The sequence below is a fragment of the Heliangelus exortis genome, chromosome 1, assembly GCF_036169615.1.
Source record: "Heliangelus exortis chromosome 1, bHelExo1.hap1, whole genome shotgun sequence".
Classification (NCBI taxonomy): domain Eukaryota; kingdom Metazoa; phylum Chordata; class Aves; order Apodiformes; family Trochilidae; genus Heliangelus; species Heliangelus exortis.
Genome location: NC_092422.1, coordinates 116,166,955 through 116,185,883, shown reverse-complemented (window position 1 = coordinate 116,185,883; position 18,929 = coordinate 116,166,955). Strand labels below are relative to the sequence as shown.

Here is an 18,929-nt window from a genome sequence, read left to right as displayed (position 1 = left end):
GCTGCTCCTTAAGAGCAGACACAACCACCAGGAGATCTTCTTTCAGGAGGATACATCCCAGCATAGCCAGTCATATCCTTAACTTCTGCTGTCAGCACAGCTGTCCAGCAGCAGGTCAGTAGAGTACAAGTAAAGTCACAAAGCAGAGCTTTCCACGTTTGCAGCCTGACTGAGGCTGGAAAACCGAATGCAGAATAGGGAATATGGTTTAATGTCCCTTGTATCTTAAAGTTTTCTTTGCAATCTTAATAGCAGAACTGTCCCTTGCGTACCTGGGTGAGGCCCCAGGTGGACCCTAGTGAGAGGGTGCCAAGAGCCCCATCTCTTGGCAGCATTCCTGTTCTTAGTGGAATAAGTCCTGGGTAAATGTCCAGGAGTGATTCTTGCATTACTAACCCTTCTTAAGGATTGTAGGATGTTGTTAGAGAAGAAGGTGGAGAGTGGGAGGGGAATTGTGTGACCCTCATCATTCAGTCCCTCCCTGTCTCTGCAAGTTGATAGTCACAGTCAGGGTGTGAAGCAGCAAACTGACATTGGACCAAGTGGTCCACGAATCAGAAACACTGTCAGACAGGGATTTAGGTGATAATTAGAAGGGGTCCAAAATACAGCACTGCAGAGAGGATGAAAAAACCCCCAATATTGGTCCTCTGCAGGTTGCCACCCACATCATGCTGCTACTCTCTCTCTGTGAGTTAAAGCCACCATCTTTGACACTTCTTTAGTACTCCCTTGGCTGAACTAGACCCAAGAACAATTATCTCACAGGCACTTTCAGATAAAAAGAGGCAGAAGATGCAGTAGAAGAAACATAACATCCCTTTAAGACTCAACACAGCCTATGATGCACTGATCATATCACAGAAGTGACTATGAAAACCCCCAATCACCTGACAATTTTCTGTTCTACATACACATAGAGATGTCCCATCTCTTTCCCCCTCTTCCCAGTGCTAACCTTAGAGAAAACATTACCTTTGGTGTCATGTTATTGGTGATGCAGAATGATAAGTGTTGCAAGATGCTCTCCATGCTGTGATACTGTTGCTGGCGGGTGGTGCGAAGGTATTTCTGCAGAGCTCTTGCCATGGAAGGGAAGATTGCCTGGGCTGCTTCTCGGGGGTCCATCATCTCTCCGGGGGCTTTCTGCTGTTCCTCTGCCTGGAGGCGTTTGATGTGAGTGAAAGCCTCCTCCACTGCAACCACAAGCCTGCAAGAGGAAAATCAGGACAGTAAGAGTTACAACAGAAAAAGGCAGGATGGGTTTGTGGTTAAAGCAGAGCCTGGAAGTCAGGATTTACACGCTCCTATTGCCATCTCTGCCACTAACTCACTGACTGCCATCAGACAATTTAAGTAAAATCTTTTCTATGGACAGTCTGAAGGTTAGACAGAAGCTTTTCTTTCCCTGCCTATGCCATCCAGCAACCCAGGGTCATAAACAAGGACTAAGACTTTAAAAGCCCAAGTGTCATACTTGGTTCTGCCAACAAAGCAAAAACATCAGCTACGTGACTCAAACAAGACACAGCTGCCCCAGTATTTAATTCACGTCTTTGAAGACAACAGTTCCAGTACACAATACCCACAGCGTGAAGCATAAGGACAAGCAAGGAGAGACTGGCTATAAACTATCATGACCCAGCACACAGACTGCTCTGTGACTCTCTGTGCTCAGAAGATGCAGTCTGCTTCCATTCACACCAGCTGGGTACAGACTTTGTGCTGCTGAGTGATTGCTGAGCAGTGGCAAAAACTGCAGCTAAATCTGTGTTCTGCAAACCATTCCTGTGTTGGCGCAGGTGAGCAAACACCAAGACCACACCAGAAAAAGGCAAACAGATGCCAAATGACACTGGCACACTAGCTCAGTGAACAGTAATGAGTGAGGGGCTACATTACAATTAGTAAGGGAAAAGCAACAATAATGGCAGAACCAAACCCAAAACCCTCCCTTGTCCCTCCAGACAGGACTTGTTAGATTTCTATTAACAAGTAGGAAGATTTCTACTCAAGTCACCAGCTACTGTCCACACTGCCTTCAATACCCATAGAGTCCTACAGTCAGGGGAATCTGCCTTATGACAAAACACAGTTATAGCATACTGCAATCAGACTATATACTAGGAACAGCATGAGAAGCCCTGAACCCTGACCATTTTGTTTAATTTGACTTCAGGGAGATGGGGGTGGAAATCAGTTTCTAACCTCCTTGTATCTTTTTGCTGCAAATCTGACCTTTCTCCTTTGAAACAACTGGCCTGGTCTTCTACTGACTGATGGTTTTCCTCTGACTAAGCAGCTGTTCTAACCAAACTCGCCAAGCAAGGGAGATGTACCCAAGTTGGGATGCAACACTGCACAGAAAGGAAAGTTTAAGTTCCTATGGCTCCAAGGTTGGAAGAGAGCCCAAAAGACAGCAGCTGTGGAGCACAGGTCAGACCAAAGCAAGCTATGGGGGAACACTGAGCCAGCAGTTTCCCAATGAACTATAAATTGCCAAAAGAAAGCACAAAACAAGCCAGCTCCTTCCAGTTAAGGCACATTCCTTCCAACACAGCTCAGTTTAGGGGTGTCTTTCCACGAGCAACTTGCCTTGAACTGTTAGATATGTTAGCTACAGACTGTAATTAGCTGCAGAGCGAATTGAGGCACTATCTCAGGTCACCTCAACAAAGCACCAATGCTGCAGCCTCAGCGTGACTGGAAGAAAACATTCCAATGTTTCAAAATAAAATGCAACCACTTCTGGTCATGCCTTTTCTCCCCACCTCATTGAAAAGGGCAAACTGCCTCTTTCAGTAGCCTGTAAACACAAATATTCCCCTCGCTCATGAGGAGGCTCCACCAAGTGCTCCACTGATCCTGTCCCTGGATTACTTGAGCTGAGACGACAAGCCTGGGCACGGGGGAAATAATGGGATTTCCTACAGCAAGTAGCTATGGATTTGTCAAGCACTGGACTGTTCCCTAATCCGTGACATCGCATTAGCTTATCTGGCATAATAAACAAGTGCTCTGCTTTATGTATGTTCTTCAGATAATTCCAGTTGCAAGCTGTCCCTTGTGCATCTGGGTTTCATACACTGTGACAGATTTACAGCCAAACCCCACCCCTTAATCACCCCCCCCACTCCCCTTTGCGTCTCAGCAAGCCCCAACATCCCAGCCCTGAATCCCCAGGGAGCAGCACTCAGGAAGGGGAAGCTTTACCTTGCACGGCGTTTTTTGACCCGGCGCTCGTGGTCGGCCTCTTCGTAGTAGAGCTCGTTGTGACTGGAGTCCCTGCGACGGGCTGCAGCTGCAATCATGGCACGGGACTGCCCAGAAGCATTGTTACCTGGGCCTTCAGGAGTCAGGGATGCAAAAGAAAAGGAGATAAGGAAGGTGGTGTTACAGCCACAGGACTGGGGATGGGACAGAACAACACTTCAGATGTCTGTCACAAGCACTCCATGGCTCCAGCCTTCCCAGCCGAAGCTATAAACTCTTCCCCAGTGCACAGGAGCTCTGATAGGAAACCCACCAGACAGTACAGGCTTGCAGAGGGGGCTTTGGCTTGTGGATGAGGGAAGTTAGTTGGGATGAAGGATCTTGCACAACATACACAAAAGCAGAGGTGAGGTGCACATGCCAAGGATGCAACTTACCGCCCATTATATATGTTTTCAGCTTGAAGGCAAGGGCAGCTGGAACACAGCACAATTCAGCAACAAGACAGTGTGAGAGAACAAGAAGTGAAGAATTGGAAAGAGGAGAAAGATAAGTACAAGAACGAGACATGGAGATGAATGAACAAAAGCCAAACTCCAGACAGTTACACACAGGGAAAAACAACAGGATGCAGTAGCAGCAGGGTCACCTCCAGACAAAGCTCAGGGTTCTCCAGAAGGGCAGATGCTGTCAGAGCAGCAGTTCTGCAAGAGGGCAGGCTGGGGACTAGTAGCTCTTCAGGGCTCTCAGAGCAGCACCTGCCATTAGTGCTTCTGTTGCTCTTAACAGATCCTACACAGCTATAGCAGCAGGGAAGCTACAACCTGCTCTGTAACACCCAGTCAAGTGACAGAGCTGTCTACTACACAACCTTCAATTGCAGAAGCAGGTTCTGCAATTCCTCCATGAAAATCACAGCTCTGGCTGCTTGGGCAGAGAGGGAGGGGAAAAAAAAAAAAATGTTGTCGCAGAACAGTTTAGCAGCCCTACTATGTATCTAGAGGATAGACGTGGGTCTACCCAGAAGGAAAATGGAGAAGTCTAGGACTGCCTCCAAACCACCAAAAGCTGCTCTTCTGACTAACTGCTCTGAAAGCCCACACTCTCCACTGGCACTGGTTAAGCCACATCAATTATACAGACATGCTTCAAATTGTGCTGCTCAGGCAAGGGCAACTTTTTAGGTTTCTTCCTAAAAAGCAAAAACCAGATTCCAAGGCAAAAGCTTGTGGAAAGGTTGCTTCTTTCCTCAGCAGTGGCAAGGATGAGCATTCACACACAGACACACACAGACAGTGCCTCAAGAGTCTAAACACTTCAGACTTTGTTTGACAGCCCTGAAATGGAGGGTATGACTCAAGGGAGACAATAGATCCCAAATTTCAGTTAGAACTGTAATTGGTCTTGTTGACTATGCCTGGCAATGAAAATCCTGGTTTTGAAGGTGAGCCTCCCCACACTGCATAAGTGAGATTACAGCAAGATGTTTTTCCTTCCTGGCTGCTTCAGTACCAAATACACAAGCTGCCAACAAATTAGGCTGCCTTAATAGCATTACTGTCTTTTCTCATGGAGAGTGTAAGACTGTCAGGATGCCAAGATAAGTTGTAGCCAGAACTACGTTCCACTTTGTAAAATGGATGGGAATCTTCTTAAGGATATGCCTCTAAGCCCGAGACTTCCACATCTGCAAAGGCAGCAGCACTGCAGAAGGAACAGCCCAGGAAACCAGCACTGGAAGGGAAGGCAGGAGTTTTCAGGCCCTGCCAAGCTCATGAGCTTGACACTTGCATCCCAACACATCTGGAGCTTGCTTCTGATTCATTCTCTTCTAACAAAGTTTTGTGAGTGAGCAGCTCCTAGGCTACTAACACTACCCCACACCAATAGTTTTTCCTCTGAGCTTAGGAACCCCAACATCCCAGTAGGTGTTACAGGAACAGACCCTGCCACCTCCCGAAAGGGATGCTGCAAAATGGTAAGTCCTGAAGCCAGGCTGGCAGGCAGTTAGGTCTGAATGGTGTTCAGACACCACTGGCATTGGGAAGCTTTCACTTTCCACACACCACATATCATTGAAAGTGAGCAGATTTGGGGGAAACATTAAGCAGTTTCAAAGACCTTGCCCTAAAGTCACAAAAAAAAACCCAACAAACAAAACATAAACCCCCCCAAAACAAACAAAACCAAAAAACAAAAAAACCCCAAAACCAACAAACAAAAAACCCACAAGGAAACCCCCAAAAATCAAAACACCAAAACCCAAACCCATAAGGCACTGAAGCTATGTTGAAGGTAAAACAACCATGTGTCATGTTTTTCCATGTGACAGATACCCTTCATATTTCAGTCTCCACTCCCTGCACACACAACAATGTTGCCCAGCTAAGTCCCTTCAGTCCCTTTTCCCTTCCAGCTCTCAAAAGCCTTTCAATACTGAGCTATTCATGGGCAGGATGTGTCTTACATCATCTTGTCACAGGACTTTAGCTGTCCTTCACCATACAAGCTTCTCTACGCAACTTCAGCTCTTCCCTCAAAGGAATATTCACTCCTATAAAAGCTGTGACAGCTGAGCACACCCTGCTTATCAAGTCCAACTTTCACTGACAGGGTTTAAGAGTGCCAAGTGACTTGAGTCCAGTTTTCACTGCTTTGAATGTCCATAGGGATCCACCCAGCCATCCTCCCACAGGCCTCTTCAAAGAAAGAAAGAAAAACTTCAGTTTGAAACAAGTTTGTCAATGGGAAAGCTCAAGAGGGAAAGTTATCTGCCCCTGGATTTCCACAAGGTGCTTAGCATCACAATGACTTGGGAGCACAGCCACACACCTAAGCCAGGCACAGCTAATTTATGGCTAAGGCTGCTGCTACTTCCCACATGGGTATCAACCTCCTTCACTTTCCTGAAGCTGCCTGAGGAAGTGGCAGGGTAAATGACTGAGGAACTAATTTAGATTAAAAATTGTGTTTATTGTACTAGCACAACCAAGGAGATGACCCAAAGGTGACAAAAAGCAAAGGCTGACTAAAACAAGCAGTGGTGACAAAAAGTGCTTGTCAAGCCATGTAATAATTAAGCCTGACCCAAAACTTGGCCATTTCACCTGGCAAAGACAAAAGCCTTATTGTTGGCTAAACACATCTGTAAAGTCATCTGGAACTGGCAAACTCAGCACTGTTAGGAAGATTTCCAGCAAGAGACAAGGATTTGGCAAAGCAAAAAGGTGAGAATGTGTGCATAACAAAGCATAAAGCCAACCCAGCCCTTCCCCATCCCACCCAGTCTCAGAGACTACCTTTCACCTCACCTACCGTCAACGTTGTAGACTTTCAGACCTGCCATATGCTTGGCTGCACGGGATTTGGAGGCTGTTAACAAGGCTGGGTTGTAGACTGTGAAATCTTTGTAGTAATTTTCCAGAACTACCAGTGCAGCTCGCTGGATACTAGGGAGAGAAGAAAAAAAACACAAGACAAAACCCCCCAAATTTTAAAAAGTTGCTTTGTTTCTTTAAAATAGAATGGAAAAACAGAAGAAAAAAAAGAAAAAGAAAAAAAAAAAAAAAAAAAAAAAAAGAATGGGAGGAGTCACCACATTATTTGGAACAGGGTCATGATGCCCACAGAACTGGTCAACAAGAGCAGAATAAGAATTACTCTCTCCAGGATCTGAAATTTCCTTTGAGAAGTAAGATAAATGACTGCCTTCACCTCAATAAGAGAATGACAGGAAATCCCTAAGCAAGGGCTGCACAGACTGAAGCACCAGTATGGGAAAATACTGAACCAAAGCACAGCCCACCTCAGCAGCAGGGATGTTGTGATGCAGAGACCTTGCTCAGGCTGAAGATAAGAGCATTGTGCTGGTTTTGCTGTAGCTGAGCAGCCTGGACAGAGGGACCAGATCAGGATGGATGCTTTGGCCTTTGAGTCATTTCCAGCCACACCTCAAAGCTCCTCAGATCTCCTCCATCTGTGCACTGACAAGAGCCCAATCTTTTCAGTTTTCACAGCAAGATAAGATCGCTGCCTGAGGAGTATGACTGCAGGAGAAGGGATTACCTCAGTATTGCTTGTTAAATCCCAGGCAAGGGACAGAATAAGGAGCAGTGACACTCCCTCCCTTTAAAGGGATGTCTCTACACAAAACAGTGACACACAGGAACAAAACAGCACATGCACCAGCCACAGGAAAGGCTCAACCCAGAGCTATCTTCCTTTGCAATCATTTTGTCTGTAGAGATGTCTGTAGGCACTGCTATGAACATATAGGACAGTATTTCAAAACAAGCCAGAGCTCTAGAGTTTAAAAAAAGCCAACACACATGCAGGATCTAGGACATAGCTCTTTCCAGGTTTCTCTCTGTCTCCATGTCCCCAGGTGCAGCATCAAGCTGGCAGTAGGACTCCCAGCAAAACACTAAGATCACCAATTCAGTCAGCTGCATTTTGCTAAGAACCCACACTTAATTTCATTTTGAACCCACAAAAATTAAGGGAATTGCCAACACATCTACTGCCAGTTAATTGTAAAGTTCACACCTACCAACAAAGCCTTTCCTAAGGAAAGCAACCAAATATTCTTACACATTACAACATAGGAAGAAAACATCACAAGGATGGTAACGTGGGAAAAAAAGACATGAACAAATTAAGACCTAAATTCAATTCTCAGCACTACCCCTGGTTCAATGCACGCTCCCAGAGGAGCAATTTAAATTTTCTTGTGCCTTGTGCTAATATTAAATTTCTGCATCACACCCCAGTAATTTAAACACATGCACACACCCTCTGCCATCCTCATTCTCCAGCTTTCCCCCCTCCCACTCATCAGTGAATTCAGCATAGATGCCAGCCTATTCACAAGATTCTGAGAAAGAAAAACAAACCCAGACTTGTTCACTGTGTACCTTCATCAGTCAGTATTATGGTACAGCACCACATATTTCATTAGCTGTGTACCTTTAACACGATGAATTTAGCTTTTGAAGCAAATTCCATCTTACGACCATCTGTGGAGTCTCGCTGCACCCAGCTAGAGCATCTTAAGCTTTACTTCTCAGGTGCTGGTTCATATTTCCTCATATCAAGTTTGTTAAAAGCAATTCCATTTAAGAACTCAGCTACTGATACAGAATGAAAAGCCACTATTTAATCAAGGAAATAATCTTCCTTTAATGAAGCAGATCCACTGCAACACACGTGTAGGTGCTGGCAAAGAACAACTGAAAGCTGGTTTATTTTTCCCTGCCAAACTTCTGATTTCTACTGTGAATTTGCTTCAGTGTAAAAACAAAATTTCATAGAAGTCATGCAGCATCAGAGCAGCAGCACATATTCTCCCCTTTTGGCTACATTCAAACATGACCAAATTTTTCCATATATGCTTCCCAGGAAGTTAAAACTCCATAGAGTTTCATCCTAAAATGCAAGATTTGGAAAACTAGGATCAACTAAAAACAAGATGATAAAAATTAAGAGTTATACATTGTGGTCATTTCAGGCAGCACTGGGACTTCCATCCCACCAGTGCAAAATGTTTGGGAGGTGCTCCATTGACCAGCTAGCTCTATTAGAACAAAGCACAATAAATGACAGGAGAGAATAATTTATTTTAATACAAACACATTCTTCCCTGGATCCCACAGAGAACCTTATCATCAGGATGCCAGCTTCCCCCACCCACTGCCCTTCCATCCCCTCACTAAATAAGCTACCAATTCAATGGCATGCGCTCCCAAAATCCAAACACAGCAAGAGTTGCACAAAGCAAACAGCACTGCCCTGAAAATTAAAGCCCAGCTATTTTTTGTGGATACAGATCCATTACAGGATCAGCCCCACATATGGGACACCCCAGTCACACAGAGGGGCTGCTAGCTAGGGAGAGAGTTATAATTAAACATCAGTTTCCTAAGTTTCTGCTAGTTCATATTTGTCTCCCATACACTCCATTATAAGCATGGCTGGTTAGGAAGATAGCTAGACTGCAACTCTTCAAATTGCCTTTAAAAAAAAAAAATTAAAGAGGAGATGCTGCGGACAAGAAAATTACAAGGGTCACAATAATTAGCAAGAGCAAGAGGAGAAGGCTGAATCAGAGCCTTCTGGGCTGTGTTGCTCAACCTCTTCACCCACATCAAGGAGAAGCCTCACCCTGCACAGTGCGGGACAGGCAGCCCTGCCCCACGTGGGAGTGCAAAGCAACGAGAATCCCCCTCCCACCCACCAACCCACCCCAGAATGGACACAGCCTTCAGAAAGCCAGCAGAAAGGCACCCAATGCACTTGTGCAAAAGAGTGTGCAAGGAGGAGGGCAGCTGCAAGCAAATAAGCACACAGGGCAGCCCTGAGAGGAACAAGTAGGAGCAAAGCAAAATGCTAAGGAAGCCTGCTGTTTCTCAACAGAAATTCATTTTTTTGGGACTTTCCACTGTAGGGCAGACCCTCTGCTGCCTTGTGAGCAGGACAAAGTGGCCACACCAAGCCTCCTCCCCACCCACACACCAGCTCTGATGGGAATGGGAACTGGCAGCCTTCCCGGAGCCCGCGTTTGGAGGCCGCTTCCTTGCAGCAGTGTCTCGGGAGGAGTTCAGTGCCGTGTTGGTCACTGCATTCATTCACCCCACACTTTGGCAAATTGAAGTTTTTCTTGGGTTTAGGATTTGAAAAGAATGGGGAAGGGCAGGAAGAACGTGAACCGGAAGGTTCAATATTTAATTGCCTGTTTGGTGAGGATCAGAGTGAGGATCCTCCTCGTGCCTTACAAAGCTGATCAGGCAGCCCTGCGTATTTCAGGCATTGTAAAAAACCATCAGAACAGAGAAGTGTTATCAAGGCACAGAAAGCATCTTCTTGCATCAGTTCAGACTCAAAACCTAGGACATGAGAAAAAATACCTTGCACAGGCCAGTGGTCCATTGAAAACCCAGTTCTTCTTGTAGGTGATATCAATAAGGCTCTACATTTTGCTTTGCATTTTGTGTGGTTGAAGGGTTGGGTTTTTTATTTTTAATTACTACTATTGCTACCCTGAAGAAGCCCAGGTCACAGCAAACTGCCAAGAAGGAAAGCAAACAAGCAAATCCAACAAAAGACCAGGGTACCTCAGTGGTATTTGGCAGTGGAGAAATGCAGAGTCCTTTACAAACAGTAATGAATTAACTTCTACAGGGCACCCAAGGAAGTGGAGGAGGGGACTATGTGACACAAAGGCAGCAACTACTGCCAAGTTTTTTGACTCAAAAGGTAGGTCAGGAAGTTTTGCCCAAGTGCTTGTTGCTACATGGGATTTTGGTACTTAAGGTACCACCATACTCTGCAGCTCAGGGGCAACATTTGGGCATTGCATCTGCCTCCTGCGACACAGCTCCAATACTGAAATTGGCTGTTTTAGAGATTTTCTAGGAAAAGAAGCCAGTGTTCTACTGAAACAAAGCAGAAGGAAAGAAGCTTGTTTATATAATCAAAATGCTGGCTTTGGGCGCTGATGGTTTCTAGAAAATTGGTTTTGAGGGTTCTGAAGTGGTGGGAAAGGGTTAGTGAAAGAGAAAAGGAGGAGAAAAAAAATCCACAACTGGAGCCACGCCCCTGAGCTCAAAGTTGCCACTGGACACACTGGGGTCGAACCCTGCAGCAGCCCTCATTCACATGCTTTTAGCAGTTTCAAGCTTTCCTGCTAAGCTAGAAATGTAGCCTGTCACGGTGCTATACCATCCATCACCCAGACACTGCTAACCATCAAAAGCAGAGGAGTGCCTCATGCTTTTGCAGAAACAGATAAAAATACACATCCACAAAGAGCTGCTTGCTACCGAAGCACCCGCTTCCTTGCCATCCTACGGATGCAAATCCTGTAGCATCAGAGTTTAGGATAAGTTACACACCTAGAAAATCCACAGGCATATTCAGAGAGGCCCGATCACTGCTGTGCTAATTAAGGGCTGAGGGCAGATGAAGCCTAGGGTTATTTAATCAAATGGTTCCCAACACAGACTCCTCTCCCCCAAACAACATTTTATGCTCTCCAAAACAGATGCATCATCAAAACAAGCCAAGGTCTCTGGGCACATGAAATACATACCACAGCCAGTTGTGAAGCTCTGGCATCTCGAAGAAGCTGAGCAAGGATTGCACAAGGCAATAACACCTTCTGTGCAGAGCTGGTTTTGCCTTACTGGCTGTCTCCAGCCTATAACTGCATCAAGCTTAGCTACTGTAAAAGATGCTGAGGTCTCCAGGAGTGCTGAGCTTCATCCACAGCACTTCTTGCTCTCTAGCAGTGCTCTCATCCAACATGCTCACAAAACTTCTGTGCCTTCCCAGAAGCAGCCTCAGAATCCCACCTTCCTCCCAGAAAACCACTTTCCTTCACATAACTCTTGATAGGTGTAGAAGTGAGGCTCAAGTTCCTGGGCCTTCATCATTCTTTACTACTTTTCCTTGGAAATAAAACTGTAAATAGACTAAAGGTATTTCCACCGTCCTCTACACTGACCTCTTGCATCTGGCAGAGGGCAAGTGATTTGGTCCTCATTGTCCTTCCCAAGCAGCACCTTGAAGCAAAGCTTCCAAGGGGACCAAGGTCGTGCACAAGTGCTTTGTAGAACTGGCAGTAGCACCAGTGCCTTAGCTACAGTTTTGTCCTCTCCAGTAAACAAAGCTGGGAGTCAGATCTGAGCAGAGATACCAAGACAAGGAACTCTTGCAGCTGTGGCCAAGCAAGCAGAGCAGAAAAATGCCTTTTGATCACTGTAACTTTTAACAGTATTTCAGTCTGGTAGAGTCAAGAGCACAAGACTGCAGTCCCTGGGAACAGGAAAACCACGCTTTCTTGTAAGACAGACACAACTGAAGTCCCCACTCAGCTAAGGCAGGAAAGCACAATCCTTGCCCTCCCTGGAACAGGCAACAGGCAACCAAAATGCAGGGAGTTTGTTTTAGATACCCAAGTTCTGGCATTTGGTCAGGCAGGGAAGAGAATCTTCAAGGTCAAGCCCTTATGGAGGGAGGGAAGGAAACCTCAGCATAGTAACAGGCTGCCTCTGTGATGGCAGCAGGGCTGCTGCCTGCAAGGAGGCCAACATCCATCTATTAATGGTTCAGTTAATAAGGAGTTCAAACACACAGGGTTTGTCCCACAGTTTTGCTGCAACCCCATCTCCCTCTCCTAGCCTTTAAAAAAACAAACCAAAAACAAAACAGCAAGTGTGTGTCTGTGTGTGTCCATACCCCCCAAGCCCTAAAACTGGACATCTGAACAATTAATTGTCATGTGTAAGTTTTAGGAGAGCACCAGCCCAGTTTCTAGCTGCAGATCTCCCCTTTTCTGCATGCTCCAAGACACAGTGTTATCCAACACACACACTCTACACCAAGTCTAATGTTTTGTGAGACAAAAAAACCCTGGAATACACACAGCAGCTGAGCAATACAGTAGTTTGCTGCTGATGCAGAAGGGATTTCAGTGTACAGAGTTTCTGAATGAGAAGGAAAGAATAGAATTCCTTTTCAAGTTGGGATTTTTTGTTTATTTTCCTCAATAGCAGCCTAGCCAAAACTCTCCACAGTGTCTATGAAAAAGGAAAGGAACCCTACAAGTCTACTACTAATGTTGATGTTATGCTCGTAACTTTTTATGTGAAAGGATGCTGTTAGTATGGAAGCGGGAGCTTTTAAATAAGACTATACAGGAGGTATAGTCTTCATATATCCATGACTTTACATCATGTTACTCAAACAAGCTACTTATTTAGGCCTCCCTGATGAACCCCGTAAAAGTATTCCCAGGCCAGTACTAAGAAGGTGCTGCTACAGATGTACAGAGTGTTAAGTTTTAGCAAGCAGCTATAAAACCCTAATAAACCCACAGGCATGCTCCCACTGCAATTCTCCATCTGAACAGATTTCCAGCCCGATACTTCAGTCAGCTAACTGGTCTTCAGGGTACCAGCACATGAGCTAAATGTTCTTCCTAGTCGCTTCTATTGGTAGAACTTTGTATTTTGATGAAAGCATTCAACAGCAACACTGCCCTTGCTTCCACTTCCAACAGCTGAGGTTGGCAGCTACTATAATTAGCTAGGACAAAATCCCAAGACACAAGTGGTAACATATAGTGAGAAGGAGAGTAGTACAATCTTCTCACTTGAGGAGCGGTCCAAAAAGTCCAATCATACCATTTACCAGGAAGACACAGTCACTGTGTTGAGGTCAGATACTGCAACAGCACCGTGTTTCTCTTCCTCAGTAACACAGTGAACATCTCATTTCATGGTACAGAGTGCCAAGGGAGGCAAAGATCATAGGGACACTTGTTACCCCAACATCATATTCAACAGATAGAAAATGAAGAAACAAGCTGCAAAAGCCTAATGTGAGTTTTAGAAATAATGGAGGTCTAGGACCAACAGAAGAACTCCCTATGAGAAACAGGGGACTCTTTTCACAAGTGAAGAAAGACTTCAGCCTTTCTGAGTCTAAGCTTCTTCCCAGTTTCACTGTATGCAGTTCTAGGATGCCCTGTTGCAAGGGTTCAGCTTAGGTAACCAGAAAGTCTGTCTCCAGCCCTCTCACAAAATAGCAAAAGGGAATTTGTTAGTGAAGGTACGTTGCCCTAATGACCTTAGCCCATCCATTGGTACGGGTTATGTGAGCATGCAACAAGACCAGTTTCAGGGGCTGCATTTGAAAGAGCAGCTTGTGAATGCCCGAGCATGTGGTGCAACGAACCTCTCCCCCAGAAGGCTGAGGAAACCAGCTGCCAGGAGAGCAGGCTCCAAAGCAAACCACTTGCATCCTCCTACGCCAAGACCGCTTCTCCAAGATTAACTGTGTGTGTGTGTGTGTGTGTGGGGTTGGCTTAAAAGCACTTACTCACCATGCAGGTACCTAGCAGAACCACTAAATCCAAACGGTATACAGCTCATGGATTAGCCAGTGGACAACAGCAGCTTTCAGGCACTAACAGCTTGGGCTGAATTTCAACCAGTTCCTCAGACACCAATAACCACACACGGATGCCTCAGCAGCTCTCAAACCAGAGACATACACCTCCCTTTGATCATATGTAATGCATTCAAACAGGCACAGGCCCTACCTTCTCATCAAGCAGAGCCCTTGCTACCAGCACCTCGTTGCCCCAGGGTCTGCTGCAACGCAGAGAAAAAAGACAAGAACAAAGGTGTTGCCCGTGCCCAGCCACATAACCACCATGTCCCAGACACACACAGTGACCCAAACCAACACCCGGCCAGACACCCACACCACAAGATCCATCCAGCACCCTCAGGAGTCAGCAGCAATCAAATCGATCTGGACAGCAGCAGCTACTGGATCCACAAGCCAGAGCTGAGAAGTGGGTTTTCCAAGCACATTGCCAGCATGCCAGGTTTTGCAAAGAGGTGGGCTATCCTCAAGGGAGCTAGAGAGAATACTAACTTGCTCATTTAGAAGCAAAAAAATAAAACCAACTACTGTCTGCTCACACCCTAGCAAAACCAGAGCAGTGAAAGGCTTCCTTTCTCTATTGAGGAAACTGGCAGGTTGGGAAGGAGGGCAGTGAGAAAAGAGCACAAAGGGGACAACTTAAGCAAAAAAAAAAAAAAAAAAGATGATGGGAAGAAGCTGCCATGCTGAAGCTGCATGGCAGATACAGGCACACCAAACAGGTTCAGGTGCTGACACAGAAGGAGCAAGCCAGCTTCCCCAGGCAACTGTAGGTGGTTGCATCCAGCTGCCAGCAGCCCGAGCAGGCTCCACTTGTCCGCACCCAACTTGACACAGACCTGTGAGCAATCTGAGAGAATCAGGGACGGTGCTGAAGCCGACCTCATGGTTACCATCTCCATAGGTGAGCAGGCTATTAAGGCCAAGGAGCACCATGGAGGGAGACCTGCACAACTCCAGAAAATGATTTATAAAGTCCCATCTCCCAGCTAGCAATCTGACTCTACACTAAGCCCACAACAATAAGCTGCCATGGGGCACACCATGTCCACCTCTGCACCTTTAGGGATGTGGCCTGGGACCTGAGGCCTGTTCTCATGTCTGAGCTACAGCTAGCCCCCTGTATGCCTGCTTGGTAGGGGAGGAGAAGCAAGGACTTGATGCTGTCCTTTTCCCAAGATCAGGGAAGGAGCACACTGTTGCAGACAGCCACGTAGCACCCAGGACTGCTCCTGCTCTGCACACATGCTGCAGCAATGCACATGCACAATCTGTCTCCTTCTGCAGGCAGCATCAGGACTGCTTTCAGGGAAACCATCCTCGCCATGAGAGGATGCTGTCCTGCCTCTTTCCCTCTACCTCACCATACTTTTCTGCTGCCCCCATAAGCCTTAAGCACCAGAAAGGCTGAAATGGAGCTAGGTGAAATAAACAAAGAAGGATGCACACACTAGCTATTAAAGCTACATAAATAATAGAGATATAAATTACCAGTTCCACCATTCAGATCCCTGTGCAACCAGACAAGATTTCTCTGGGAGGGGTGAGGGAGGATCAGACAGTTGACAAGTTATTTTTTTTTTGCAGAAGCACTAGTTCAAGAAGTGATGTGAAACTATGATGAAACATTCATGTAATTGAGGGGTGTACTGAGTATTTATGAGGGAGGCTTAACATCTTTCAAAATTTTCTACACACTTGCTGTTATACTTAGGGTGGATTTAAGGTGTTTCAAACAAGTCAGGGAGGACAGGATGACACCAAGGTGTGCTTTACAGGCTGAACACAGGAGTTGGGAGTAAGAGCTCACCCTGCATGCAGTAGAGAAACAGACAGTGCAAACACCTAAGGAATGAGGCACCAGACTCCCCCAAGCTCTAAGGCACCATTAGCTTATAAATCAAGCTTGAGCCCTGTTCAAGCACCCTGGAACTTTGCATCATCCAGCAATACATGGTACCTTGGATTACCACTCCCAGTCCCTGAGAGTGACATAATCTGACGCAGTGATGCATTTACAACATGCATGCTGTGCCTCTGACTAGTCTGAGACACAAAAGAAAGAAAAAAATAATAAACTGCAGGAACTGGCAGGTATGCCAGGAAGTCTGTAGGAATCTACAGTTTCAAAAGGTAATTTAAAGCCTGATCGTGCATCAAACAAAGCTGTCTGTTTCCAGACAAGGAATTCTTCAAGCTACATTAATAGTCATGAAGTAACTAAGGGATGCGTGGGGGTTTTAAAAGAAGGCTAAGAAATGCAACTTTAATGCCAAGGGAAGAACAGAAAGAAAGTATTCAAAGCTTCTACCGGCAGCATAATTTCAGTGCTGTAATAGGACTTTACATTTAGAGACTGCTGCCATGAAACACCAGTATTCAGCAGCATGGTAGGGTGCTCTTTCAGGAAAGAGGACCACCTCTTACTTCACCCCCAGCAGGGAATGGGATTAATGGGGACAGACTTTATTTGCCATTTGAGTCAGTACAACAGCTTCTCCTTCTAGGATTTCTCTTGCAACACCTTGGAGCATTATTTTCTTGCAATCCTACACAAACAGGCCTGAAAAGGCAGCATCAAATGCTACCCTGTCACACAGAGAAGTATCAGGTCTCCAACTACAGCCCAGCCCTGCTTGCAGAGTACCCCTCCACCCCAGGGCATCACCCAACCCAGCTCCACCCCGGCAGGCTTTATACCTGCTTATTTTGAAGGCAGCACCCAGCAGCCCTGGGGACAAAGGGACATGGCCCATCGTTCCAAGCTCAGCATCAAAAATCCATTCTCTGTAAGGATGCAGATGACCCTCTGCCAGGAATCCAGGAGTGTAAGCCAGAGCTGTCAGCCTCCAAACCACAGCTAAAGTCCTTACTGCTGTGCCAGGAGCCTGTTTTGCTATCAGCTAGGGAATAGCTCTCCCCAAATCATCAGCTGAGGTCCCCACTTGACCTTAACTGCACAAGGGGAATTTAAGCACAGAGGTTCATTTAAGGTTAGTGAGTACTGGAAGGAGAATCAAGTTATGAGCAAAAATACTGCCCTCAGTTTTGTGCCCCCCTCCCTCTGCCCCCCTCCAAAAAAATCTCTTTTTCCTTCAGGGTAGGGTCAGGAATTAGCTTCCAGTTTTCCTGGACATACTACTTGACTGTGCTGTATGTGAGCTGTAAATTCACAGTTTCTTACACTTTTAATGAAAAGTAAGCCTCCCCCTTTGCCCTACAGGGCATACAGTTCACTCCTTTGTAGAATATTTCATCTTTCACCAGAAGAAAGAGATGTCAAAGGTTGAGGGGGTGGATTTTTATTTTTATTTTTTTTTTAAGCATTGGTGATAAAAGTATCTTCACAGCCACAAAAATTTTTCAGCAGCTTAGGGAGACCATCTGTCTCCGTGGGTGGTACACACAGGTGATTTGGAGGGCACTGACAGCAAGGGAAAAGAAATTACATGACAAACTCCTTAAGTACAGGGTAGGCTAGAATGCATGCTGTTCTTCTACTTCTGGGCAGTTTGAAAGACCAATCAAGAAAAAAGGAAATCCCAGCAGATGAAGCCAGTGGCATTTCCTCTGTATCATCTCATTGGGAAGGATGAAACCTAGCAGCTCTCTGTCTGGGAGCAAGTAATGCCATACTAGCCAGGGGGATTAATAATTGACAGCAGGCCCTTTACTTACAAGTAGGCTTGTAGACTTTTAAAAGTATTAAGTATTCCAAAAATGTGAGACTGCTCCAGGGTATAACAATCGCCCTGCACCACTTGCCATGGCTGCCTGGTTCATTTGGAGGAGCACAATATGACTATGTAGTCTTGTACACTCAACTCCACGCTCCTTCTGGTGTTAAAAAAAAAAAGGTGGTGTGCACACAAGGGGCAGTGGGGATGATCAAAGATCAAGAAAAGCATAGGCAGAAAGGCAAAAGACTAAGAAAACATGCTCCTTTCAGAAAAGCAGAGCCCTCCCAGGCTTTGGAGACAGGCTTTACCACATCAGAAAATCCCAGATGAGCTGTGCATGCAGTCAGATACTGACAGTCCATCCCCAGACTTCCCCCCTCCCCTCTAATGAGAAGCACCTGGCACTCCTGGAGTCTGCTGTTCACTACTGTTACAAACATTCTCTTAATGAGGTCTTGCTCTGGCCCAAGTAAGATGTCCTATCTGGTCTTTGCTGACAACACACCCCATGCATCATCAAACAGACCCTCATAAACCAGAAAAAGGCACCACTCCAGTAACTCATCTGGAGTATCAAAAGAGCCTGCTCCATGCTCAGCAGGCAACAGCACACGTTTGCTTTTTTTTTTTTTTTCAGAGGCTATTGGAAAATTCCCTCCAGCAGTTCCTAGGGTACCCACACAGCAATCAGGTAAACAGCATTCTGTGCCACCATCCTCCTGGAGGTGAGGCAGCAGACACAGGTGGGAGGGGGAAAGGTATGGCCTGTGACTAAAGTGGTCTAACAATGCAGTTGGAAGTCTTTTCCCAGTGAGTGATTATCAGTTCATCCCCAATTCAGGGCTTCCTTCCATGGCATGGGGTGTTAGAAGGCTGTTAATGCTGAATTGCCCAAGCCACATGGCTGTGGACAGAGTTCCACAAGCTCAGGAAAGGGGAGCATGGAGAAACAGCCCACCTGAGGAGATGATGAGTTGCAAAAGGTGGTTGTAAACACCCTGTCATGTGAAGTGCTGCTGCAAAGACATTGCCTTGGAGGTCACAAGTCTAACACCTCCCAGTTAGTGCTAAAGAACCTGCTCTGGA

At 45.9% G+C, this 18,929-nt stretch overlaps 2 protein-coding genes across 4 annotated transcripts in view; one reads left to right on the top strand and one right to left on the bottom strand.

Moving 5' to 3' along the window:
- CASQ2 (calsequestrin 2) overlaps positions 1-18,929 on the top strand; it is a 155,810-nt gene that overhangs the window by 51,206 nt on the left and 85,675 nt on the right. The gene's annotated exons all lie outside the window — the stretch shown is intronic.
- VANGL1 (VANGL planar cell polarity protein 1) overlaps positions 1-18,929 on the bottom strand; it is a 45,723-nt gene that overhangs the window by 6,831 nt on the left and 19,963 nt on the right. For all 3 annotated transcript variants that reach the window (XM_071760241.1, XM_071760232.1, XM_071760250.1), the window contains 3 exons: positions 6,529-6,662; positions 3,214-3,346; positions 976-1,210 (listed from right to left, as the gene is read on the bottom strand). In XM_071760241.1, coding sequence (XP_071616342.1) covers positions 976-1,210; positions 3,214-3,346; positions 6,529-6,662 — 502 coding nt within the window. The remainder of the gene's footprint in view (positions 1-975; positions 1,211-3,213; positions 3,347-6,528; positions 6,663-18,929) is intronic.